At 46.4% G+C, this 12,028-nt stretch overlaps 1 protein-coding gene across 4 annotated transcripts in view; it reads right to left on the bottom strand.

Annotated features, from left to right (window-relative positions):
• The window catches only part of ARHGAP26 (Rho GTPase activating protein 26), a 317,111-nt gene that overhangs the window by 182,882 nt on the left and 122,201 nt on the right, over positions 1-12,028 (bottom strand). For all 4 annotated transcript variants that reach the window (XM_048859791.2, XM_048859790.2, XM_048859787.2 and 1 more), the window contains one exon: positions 11,655-11,733. In XM_048859791.2, the coding sequence (XP_048715748.2) occupies positions 11,655-11,733 (79 nt within the window). The remainder of the gene's footprint in view (positions 1-11,654; positions 11,734-12,028) is intronic.

Genomic DNA, 12,028 nt, shown 5'->3' with positions numbered 1-12,028 from the left:
CATCACCACTGAACACCTGTCAGACAGAGGACTGTGGTCTAGAAGTCAGAATCAGGGATTAGAAGTCAGGGCTCTTCACATGTATTCCCCAGTCTGCTGCAGATTCAACTTAGGCAAATCACTTAAAATCTTTTAGCCTCAATTTTCCTATTTGTTAAAAAGGAGGAAAAAATCTAGTCACATGGGGAGTCCCAAGGTATAATTGATGTTTGGAAAACATTTTTGAGATCCCTGGATGAAAAGGTCATTAGATGTAGTTGTACTATGAAGTGGTCTTTTATGGGGATGCTCAGAGAAGGATTAGCTGAAGTTAACACACCTAAGTCTTCCTATACGAGTACTTATAACAAACTATATTACCAATACCACTGGGCAGCTACAACCAGTGGAGCTGCAGAAGTTCCAAAAATCTTAGCATGGAAAAAAGACCTTGGAGCCAGATGCATGCAGGAAAGGCTGGGGAAGTTCATACATTCACTGTCTTTATGTATCTGTTCTGCGAACTGAGACAGAAAATAAGTTTCCAGGGCTGTCCATTTGGCACAATTCACGAGTACTAAACAAAGTTTACATTAAAAAAAGACCATAAACTTTAAACAGTTCCACAAAGTGGCATTTGACAATCCTTCCAATGGGGACACTTCTTAAAATGTAGGATGAAGATAATATTTACAGCTGGCAGAGCGTTGCAAAAGGGGAATGGGGAAGTTAGCAAGGAAAGACTGATGTATTCTTATCCTGGTTTCAGAGGAACAGCCGTGTTAGTCTGTATTCGCAAAAAGAAAAGGAGTACTTGTGGCACCTTAGAGACTAACCAATTTATTTGAGCATGAGCTTTCGTGAGCTACAGCTCACTTCATCAGATGTATACCGTGGAAACTGCAGCAGACTTTATATACACACAGAGAATATGAAACAATACCTCCTCCCACCCCACTGTCCAGTGGGGTGGGAGGAGGTATTGTTTCATATTCTCTGTGTGTATATAAAGTCTGCTGCAGTTTCCACGGTATACATCTGATGAAGTGAGCTGTAGCTCACGAAAGCTCATGCTCAAATAAATTGGTTAGTCTCTAAGGTGCCACAAGTACTCCTTTTCTTTATTCTTATCCTGGAGAGTCTCAGAGGCAGATACACATTAGAATGTCACAGCTCTAATTCAAACAAAATCATTCTGGGGAGCCATTGTGTCCCCATCAACTTTCCCACAGGCCAGCATCCTGTTTCTAGGGCCCTACATTCACCTGAAATCTCCACACATCCTGCCCCATTTTGTGGACTAGAAGTAAGGTCCCTGGCCATATGCGGCACATTAGACGTACATGGCAAGGACCAAGGAATTATAAAGCACTGCCCAGTCCAATCTAAGACAGCATCAGAGAGAGATCTCCAGTGTGCTACCTCTACACCATACATCCCCCTACACCCTGCACCAAGAGGTCATGCCAAAGAGCTGTGTCTGGGCCTTCTACAGTACAAACTTGATCTCATTTCAAAAGCACTTCAGAAACGTGGGTGTATTTGTATTGTTTCTTTCACAAATCCAGAGAGAGGAGTTGAGATTTATTAATATGGTCACAGCAGATCACCATGGTAACATGCAATCCCAACAACAACTGAATCCAGTGTCACTGAGCTCTCTGCACTGCCTCTGAATAGAAGCTGAATGGACGGCTCCATGAAATGGGGCTGAAACGCAGCTTATTAACACTGGGTAAACTTCGCACTCTGAACATCCGTTCCCCCTCTGTGACGAAGTGGGACTGTTCTTAATGTTTCCTCTGAATACTGTAGGGGTGCCTCAGTTTCCCCTATGCATTTCTTAAGTCTCTAGGTGGTGGGATAAGGGGGTGTAATTGTTGCAGAGCAAAGGGTCAGTGTACATAGATGGCCGACACTCTGTCTCCTGGCAACTGATGGCCTGGGCCCTTCCCCACTGCAAGGTGATAGCTAAAGGATTGGAGAACAAAGGACTCAGGTGACCTCCTGACCCGGGAAAGGGACAAAGCTCAGAGGAGGAGGGGCTGGAGGATGAGTCAGTTTGGGCTGACTGGGGATGTGGAGTGAAGTGCAGATGTGGTTGTCTGGCTCACTGCCCCCCAAAATGGACCCGGCTAAGGGGTCCTGTTCTCTGTACCTACAAGCTCTGTTTTAGACCATGTTCCTGTCATCTAATAAACATCTGTTTTACTGGCTGGCTAAAAGTCACGTCTGACTGTGAAGTTGGGGTGCAGGACCCTCTGGCTTCCCCAGGACCCTGCCTGGGCGGACTCGCTGTGGGAAGCGCACGGAGGGGGAGAGGATGCTGAATGCTCTGAGCTCAGACCCAAGAAGACGGAAGCTGTGTTAGCTTTTTGCCCTGAAGACAGGCTTAGTCTGGGGCAGGGGGGTGTCACGGAGTCCCCGGGCAATGCTCTAGAAGCCAGGCAGGACTCTTCACCAGAGTCCTGCCTGGCTTCGTAGGGAGCAGTTCCAGAGCATTGCCCAGGGACTCCGTGACACCCCCCCCTGCCCCAGACTAGAGCATATTCACATGCAAGAGGGAATGGTGTGAGGAAAAGGAAACAGAGAGAGGGAGGAGGAGGGGAAAATAGATAAATACTGAAAATGGGAAGGGGGTTGTGGTTTAGACGATTTTCGTCTCCATTCGGTTTACTTCAAAAATGCTACCTGGCTTTAAAAATGCCAGCAGCTCCTTTAACCTGACAGCAGGAGGGAAGAGACCAAAACAATGTTTTCGTCAGGAGTGGTGTGCTGCAGTTTGACTTTCTTTTTTGGGGGGGGGGGGGGGCGGAGGGGTAGGGACGAGAGCGGTGACTTCTGGCATCCAAGCTGCAGAAGATGGACTTGAACTGCTGCTGTTTGGAGGCAATGAGATTAGCTGGAACAGCAGGGAAGGGGGAAGACCAGAAGAGGTTTGAAGAGTTTAGGTGGTATGGCTTAAAGGGGCAGGGGCGGGAGCAAAACTAGCACAGTTGGGAAGAAGGAACAAAACTAAGTGGGTGGGGAGGAAGGGAAGAGGAAAAGGGACACGGCTGTGTACTCGGTTACTCTGTACTTGGCACCACTGCGAGCTTCTGGTTCTCTGCTGCCCCCCTGGAAGTCAGGACATTATTGCTGCACAGTGCTCAGAGAGAAAGTCAGGATTCTCCTTCAGCTGCTGCTGTCGTGCTGAAGGGGCTGAGGGAGGGGGCAACCACTCCTTGCTGCTCAACAATGTCTCCGCCTCATAAGTCCACTCCAAAAAAATAAAAACACTGCGCTGGAAGACCTGCCACATGCAAGCAGCTGGAGGGACTGAGACTGGTGCAGGGTGAAGTGAGACACTCTTTCTCCCTTCCTTTCTCCACCCACCCCCCACACCTCCACCCCCTTCCCTCTCACAGCTGGGCACACTGCCTCTCACAGCATGCCAAGCCACTTCTGGCCTGGGGGGGAGATCCCAGCGATTAACTCTAGGGTATCCTGCGTGGCCACTAGATTACCAGGTTTTGGCGCAGGGCACTTTTTCCACCCCACCTTTTATATAGCTGAGTTATAAGCCACTGAGAACAGGGGAATGGCAACAGGCCAGTTGCTCTGCTGGAGATCCCAGCTCTCCTTTACCTCCAGGCACAAGTGCAATGAGCCTGTTGGTCTCAGCTTGCCATCTAGTGGACAACAGCCTACATGGCAATTCACCACACCCAAATCTTTTCTTCCTCTCCATTTTGTGTTTTTCCTGGTGGAGAACCCCTCCCACAGCATTTCAGCCCCTGCCTCCTCTACTGGCCTTTCCTTCCAAACACTGCGAGAGCAACGTGGCATCCAGCTGCTGTAGTCTTAGCGGCAGAGCATCCTGTTGCATACTGTACGTAAAACTGGCAGACGCTTGTATAGTCTTTTGCTCTTCTGGTTCTGGAAAGAGCAAGCTCAAAAGGAACAGAGTTCTGTGCTAGGCAGGCTACTTACATTCCTGGGATTGTTAACCATCTTCTCCATCTATAGCCTAACCACATATGCAGGTAAATAAGAGTGTGTATGACCTTAACAATAAAAGCAGAGCTTTCTCTTAGGGCCAGAACAACAGCTGTATTAGCAGAGTGAGATGCCATTTAACAGGGCTGTCAGAAGACAACACCAGTGCATGGCTTCGAGGGTTACAAAGGAGTCTGTAGGAGGAGCAGATAGCACAAGCAGAGTCACTTTGCAAAGACCAGAATGGATCTTATATACACTTTTAGTGGGTCCTTTGAAACAGATTTCAGGAGGAAAATTATGCGACATGCTAAACATGAGTCTGCTTCTGTAGAGCTGCAGGTGGCTCAGCATCTCTGAAAAAATCAAGCCTTATGTGGTCCCTTTAAGGTGCCTAGTGCTCTCGGCTCCCACTGACTTCACGAAATTTGAGGGCTGTCAGCACCTTGCCGGATCTGGCACTGGCAGAGACCACATGCTCACTAACAGATTGCAAGTTTTTCGTGCAGCTCAGCAGTTACAGAACTCAGGCTCCGGGTAGGTCTACACTGCAGTTGGAGGTGTGACTGCAGCTCAGGTAGGCACAACTGTGCTAGCTTTAATCTAACTAGTGTGGCTAAAAATAGCAGCGAAGATGAAGCAACACAGATGCTGCAATGGGCTAGGAACTTGAGTAAATAGCCAGAGTTCCAGGTATGCTGTTCAGCTAATGCTGAAGCCCTTGCCACCACACCTTCACTGCTACTTTTAGCCACACTAGCTAGATTAAAGGTAGCAGGGGGTGTCTACATGACCTGCAATCACCTCTGATTGCAGCATAGGCGTGTGTGTGTGTGTGTCCAGATCAAGCAATTTATCCATGCATTGAAGTGGCATGCTGAGGACTGTTGAAACTCCTTATGCCATTTGGCTATTGACAGTGGATTCACTATAATCTCAGAGCAGCAGGCTGTAGTTATTAAGGTCAGGTGCACGGAGCAACTTCAAAAAAAAAATTAATCCAAAATGGGAATCTAATAATCCCGGAAGATCAAACAAAAAGTTCAGTATGGGTTAGATTTGAATGGATGGAATAGACTGTGGGCCTCCGTTAGTTCAACCCTAACCACGACTGAGCTTTCTAAAGTTCTCAGCACTGACAAATGGGGCTGGATTTTCCACAAGAGCTCTGTGCCTGTTTAGGAACCTGAACAAAGCAACCAGAAGTGCTCAGAACACAGCAGATAATACAGTGGGGGAGGCTGCCCTTTGGAAAAATCGGGCCCTAACGTCTATTATTAATTCTCTCCACGAGTTATCCTGGTGAACTTTTGGAAGGTTGTCAGAATGGAACCGGAGAACCTTTTGATGTTAGTTTATCACTAGTTTTCATTCATTGCGTTATGGATTTATTAATTAATTAATAAAGAATGCCTAAAAGCATGCTAGGGGTTTCTCAGAATGCAGACACCGTCCTTGCCCACCCAAGCTGGTAAACTATATTAAGGAATTAAACAGAAAGAAAAACAAAAGGGAAAAAATGGACAAGAAAGTCCTGTTTTTGTAACTCCATTTCAGTCCTGTTTTTGTAACTTCATTTCAGTCCTGTTTTTGTAACTTCATTTAATTTCTTCTTCAACACTAGGAAGAACACAAAGCAAGGATTGGCACGGATTGCCTCAGCATAACCAAGGAGATGGCCTATTTCGGTTTACAGCAATGACAACCAGTTCCAAGAAGTGACTTCCACCCGAAATGATCAATATAAAAGTATCTCAGTGTTTTATTTGCTCTCCCACTTTTTTTTTTTTTTTTTTGGAAGGGCAATTACCATTTACCTACTAAGACAGAGCTGCTCAGATCTTCCTGTACCATATTTTGTCCCCTAGAATTCCAGGATGTTACATTCCCCTTTTAACAACACAGTTTTGTAGCTATAAACTGGTCAAGGCCATGCAATGAGTTAATATAGCTCAGCCAGGATGTGACTTATGGACTAAGCTATTTTTTTGTTTGTTTTAAGAGACAAGGTGGGTGAAGTAATATCTTTTATTGGACCAACTTCTGATGGTGAGAGAGGCAAGTCACACAGAGTTCTTCTTCAGCTGTGGGAAAGGTGCTCTGAGCATCACAGCACAATGCTAAACAATATGTTCCACCTGGCATTTTGCTGTGACACTTGGAGTACCTTCCCCAGACCTGAAGAAGAGCTCTGCGTGGCTCAAAAGCTGGTCTCTCTCACCACCAGAAGCCGGTCCACTAAAATATATTACCTCAGCCACTTTGTCTCTCTAATATCCTGTGACCGACACAGCTACAACTACACTCATTTTTCTTGACAAATAGATTTTAACACCAAGTTCCAAACACTTCAGAAAAGTTGTGCCACATTTCAGGATGTGTTTATATGAAGATGATCTTCAGGGCTCTGATCACTAGTGTTTTGGAAAGCAGTAACAAGGTAACACTGACCCTATGATCTCTCCTCTGGCTGGCATGCTCGGTGCAGACTTGGCAAGGAAAGCCCCACTCTTACTAAAATGCTTATCTTGTTCTGTTCTCTGCCACAAAGCAAACAGCCTAATTTATGCCTCTTTTAATCCCACAATTTACCACAGTCACCTTTATGAGAACAAACATTTTATCTTTGATTCAGTATAAAGAAGAAGCACTAGCTCCCCCAATACATACATTTCAATATTTGACTTGTGGGGCGGGGAGACCAGTAAATTTTAATGCTGAAAAAAATTAACAAAAAGCCAGTTTAAATGTTCTGTGTTGAGACGAAGACTTCCTTTGTTTCTAGCTCCATTGAATGATATAAATCAAAGGAAACTTGTGATTTTTAGTACAACTAATTACACTAGTGAAAGCTAATAGGAAGCTAAAGTCATATCTATCTGACTTGCTCTTAGCACTGAAGGTATGGTAAATATTTGTTAAAATATCTTGGCTAATAACTCACATTCCATATTTAGTCCTGGTTAAATAGTAGCACTGCATTGGTTTTTAGTTTTAAAGTAAGTGCAATTAAAAAAAATTCAACTGAATCCATTTTAATATTGTTACACACTGGGCTTCTAAATTTGTTCATGGAATTATATCCAACACTATCAATTTTTTTCAAGCAAGAAAACACTGGAAGTGAGATCAGCTTCTTTTCTAGGACAGTAAAATAAAGTAAGAAAAAAAAAGAATCACAATGCATAGTTCTGGGAGTCTAGGGGTTAAACTTACTTATTGTGCAAAGCAAACTTTGTGGGGTAAACCTAACAACTGACATCCTGGTGTCAAGACAAAACCACACAAAACAAATTTACAACCCAATTTCCTGTAACTTTAGAGACGGGGAGGAGGTGGATCAAGGACAAGGAATCTGCCTTATCTACCAACATACAGAGCTTTCATCACTAATGCCTTATGACTGCAATTCTGCACGATGCTTCAGTAGGCGAGAGTGCCAGTGGTGTACACGGATGGCCACTTCAAAGTGCTATAAACATCCATCAGTCGTTGCATCTCCAAAACGATAACCTGCATAGCTAGATGTACTAAACCAGTGTTTTTCAAATCGCGGGTCACAGCATGTAAGGCGCTGAGTTGCCTTGCTCTGGTCAGCACTGCCGACTGGGACGTTTAAAGTCCCGTCGGCGGTGCTGCCCAGCTAAGGCAGGCCAGTGCCTACCTTTTCTGACACCATGCTTCACCCCAGAAGCAGCCAGCAGTGGGTCCGGCTTCTAATCAGGGGGACCATGGGGCTCTGCGTGCTGCCCCTGCCCCAAGCACTGGCTCTACACTCCCATTGGTCGGTTTCCGGGGGAAGAGAGGTGGTGCCTGCGGGCGAGAGCTGCGCAGAGCCGCTTGCGCGCCTCCACCTAGGAGCCAGACCTGCTGCTGGCCACTTCCAGGACGCAGCGTGGTCCGCGGTGCCAGGACAGGTGGGAAGCCTGCCTCTGCACCCTGGCTGCACCTCTGACCGGGAGCCACCAGAGGTACGTCCGCGCTCCAACTCTGGGCCGCAATCCCGGGCTGCAATCCCCTGCCCCAGCCCTGACACCCCCCTCCAGCCCCCTCTTACACACCAAACCCCTCATCCCTGGCCCCACTGCACAGCCTGCACCCCCAGCCCTGACCCCCCTCCCTGCACCTCAACTCCCTGCCCCAGCCCTGAACCTCTTCCTACACCCTGAATCCCTCATTCCTGTTCCCACCCCACAGCCCTCACCCCCATACCCCAACCCTCTGCCCCAGCCCTGAGCCCCCCCACACACCCCAAACCCCTCATCTCCAGCTCCACTGGGTCACAGGCATCAACAATTTTCTTCAGCTTGGTCCCCAGAAAAAAAGTTTGAAAACCACTGTACTACACTAGCAAGCCACCTAAACAGATGGGCATTACGGGGAAGAAAATAAATGTGCAGTGGACAGTATGAAGGACTGGTTTTGAACTAGTTCACATAAAACTAGGGCCCCCAGCATGAAATCTGGGCTACTCAGTATAATTTACTATTTTATAGCACTTTTTGCATGTGTGGCTGTCACGGAGTCCCTGGGCGATGCTCTGGAACTGCTCCCCATGAAGTCAGTCAGGACTCTGGGGTAGTCGCCTTTCTGTGAGCAGCCTGTCTTCAGGACACACAGCTTCCACCTTCCTGGGTCTGACCTCGGAGCATTCAGCATCCTCTGCCCCTCCGTGCGCTTTCCCCCAGCGAGTCCGCTCAGGCAGGACTCCTGGGGAAGCCAGAGGGTCCTGCACCCCAACTTCGCAGTCAGACGTGACTCTCAGCCAGCCAGTAAAACAGAAGGTTTATTAGATGACAGGAACATGGTCTAAAACAGAGCTTGCAGGTGCAGAGAACGGGACCCCTCAGCTGGGTCCATTCTGGGGGGCAGTGAGCCAGACAACCACGTCTGCACTTCACTCCATGTCCCAGCCAGCCCCAAACTGAAAACCCCCTCCAGCCCCTCCTCCTCTGGGCTTTGTTCCTTTCCCGGGCCAGGTGGTCACCTGATTCCTTTGTTCTCCAACCCTTTAGCTCTCACCTTGCAGGGGGGGAAGGGCCCAGGCCATCAGTTGCCAGGAAACAGGGTGTCGGCCATTCTCTGTGTCCAGACTCCTGCACACACCTGCCCTCTAGGCTCTGCAATGATCATACACCCTTACCCCACCCCCTAGATACTTAAGAACTGCCTAGGGGAAACTGAGGCACCCCCACACTATTCAGAGGAAACATTAAGAACAGTCCCACTTCATCACAGTGGCACTTTACAAACAAGTAAAAGACAAGGTCACTGACCAGAGGTGTTTACAATCTGTGGCACAGATCCTGTAATCCTAACAGACTGACCGTACCATCTGTGCAAAACCTGATGCAGTCAACAGGACGAAACCTGGGTGAATGAATCTGTGTAAGCAACTGAAGGACCACAGGGCTTATATCATAGAATCATAGAAGGTTAGGGTTGGAAGGGACCTCAGGAGGTCATCTAGTCCAACCCCCTGCTTGAAGCAGAACCAATCCTCAATTTTTGCCCCAGATCCCTAAATGGCCCCCTCAAGGATTGAACTCACAACCCTGGGTTTAGCAGGCCAATGCTCAAACCACTGAGTTATCCCACAAACAACAAGGTACAGTGAAGCTATCCTCACAACAAAAAGGTACAGTGAAGTTGGGGTAGGGAGAGTAGAAGATTAGAAGGACAAGAGAAGGGCAATTTGTGATCATGTCATGTGTTTTACTGTACATGTCTTGTTCGCTCTTTTAATTGAGTGTGCTATTTTTATTATTGCCGTTAGGAGGAGGAAGCAATATTACCATCTCACTTCTGTAGCAGCCACTGCAGAAACCAGATGGGTTGTAATTTAAAAGCGAAAAGACAGCTCACATATGGGAGCCAGAGAACTTGGTTTGAATTATATAGAAATACTTTCTTAATAGGATTGCTTCCAGCTAGACAAGAAGCAAAGGGAAGGACTGGCTATCATGTACCAAAAAGGGGTCCCAAAAACTCAGGGGGAAAAGGAAGGGATGGGATGTGCTGGGCTTTTAGCATTATCACATACACCCAGTTGGACTAACCCCATTTCTTTCTGGTGCCTGCCAACTTTCCCTCTATGCATGAAGCCTTCCTCAGGAGACTGTTCCTGGAAATGAGGAGTCTGTAGCTACAATTAAGCACTACCCAGAACTCAGTTTTAGTGTCAGAGTTCCATGGGGAGGCAGGGGGGAAAATCAGTATTTCATATGTTTGAGTAACTGATTAAACATCACAGTTTCTCCAAGTCTTGAAGAGTTTACAGGAATCAGTGAGGAAATGCCGTATTTTAACAGTAACCAGGACACATACACTTAAGCCTTTTGGTTTCTTGAACCATTGCAACCAGTCCAAGAGTCAGGTTTTGGCCTGACCAAAACTAGCCTTTGCTATGCAACCACCCCCTAAATTGTCACAACAGGTGTCCAGCCCGCTGCATACAGGCATGTTTCACCTTTGCTTACTCACCACTTCTCTACACACAGCCAGCATCAGATAAGCAACCAATACAGTCATTGCCCTAATGAATCAGACCCAAGGTCCATCTAAATCAATATCCTGTCTTTCACAGCAGCCAGCACCGGATGCTTTGGAGGAAGCTGTGAGACACCCACAGTGGGTAGATATGGTCTCATCCTGATCTGAAATAGACAGAGACTAACTTAAACCCTGAAGCATGAGGTCAAAAACTCTTCCAAAATGTATAGCTATTGATGACAACAACTCCAGATATTCTTGTTATCTACATAAATGTCCAATTCCTTTGTGAACCTTGCTAAATTCTAAGCCCCAGTGACTTCCTGTGGCAATGGAGACCTACAGCCTAATTATGCACTTCCTTTATCAATTTTGAACACAGTGTCTTTTAAATGGTGAACATTTTGAAATGTGAGGGTCACAACCTTAAAATGTTGCCCAAGAGTTTAAAGAGCACCTGCAGTCATGCAATTCGAGCTTCATCTCAACCACTGCTTTAATCCTTAGGTAATAATTTTCTACTTCGGGCCTCAAATCCGATTGGTATTTATATTACATAGGAACTAACCTTGACTGTTCATTACTGTGCTGTAACACATAGTGCTAGAATCAAAATTACAACAGAAAACCCATGCATTATCAATATTAAAATTCCTCCACATTAACCAGCAGAAGTGGCATACAAGGGAAACCTCCATCTTCTCCACTGCTTGTGAAACCCATTTGCTGTGCTCCTTTGGCAAAGCAGGAGTCAACACAATCACAAGATGTGAGCTACTGAAGGAGGAGGTGTAGCACTGTGACTCTTACTGAAACACTGTAAAGTCCCCTGAGCGCAGCAGGCCCCAGAAAACCCTGCGAATCACACACTCCATATGTTCTTCCTTAGATCTTGTTGCTGTGCTTTCCTGCTACCACAACACAACAGCACGGGAGCTATTTGTGCTAGTTTAGCCTATGTTCCACAGGAGCAAAGGTAGCCAGAGCCTTCAAGCCATTTAAGCACAGGAGATAGAGTATTACCTCAAATATTTAATCAGAGTTTTAAAGGAGTCTCGTGCCAGAACCAGAGAGCTGCCCCATGGATACAGTGCCCATGGAGGTTGGCAAATTCAGCATGACACACTGCTTCACAGCAGACAACTGAGCTATCAAAAGAGCCTTTTGAGTCTTCTCAACCGGTATTCATTACTGTCCCTTCTTACCGGTTCCCGGCCATCCATAGCTTCCATCCAAAGCTTTCGGTCCTCTTCAGAAAGTGCTTGCATGGTGATCACACCAGGCCTGTGGAGAAGAAAGAAACACTGAAAGTGAAAAAAGAAAAAGAGGAATTAAAAAAAATTTTTAAAAAATAAAAAAAAAAATCAATCAATCAATCTCATCAGGTGGACCAGACAAAAGGGAAAGATACATTTGACATAAGGTTCAAGAAGATCCCTTCTGTGCTCCAGACCTGGACTTTGAAACAAATTAAATTAAGCCTCAAGGCATCCACCCAATGTTTTACAGGAGAACTAATATAATACTGGAATAGGACATTTGACAACAAATTCTTCTCTCCCCTAGCCTGGTACAACTC

Source organism: Caretta caretta, chromosome 8 (assembly GCF_965140235.1).
Source record: "Caretta caretta isolate rCarCar2 chromosome 8, rCarCar1.hap1, whole genome shotgun sequence".
Taxonomy (NCBI): domain Eukaryota; kingdom Metazoa; phylum Chordata; order Testudines; family Cheloniidae; genus Caretta; species Caretta caretta.
This window is presented reverse-complemented; position numbering and strand designations above follow the sequence as displayed.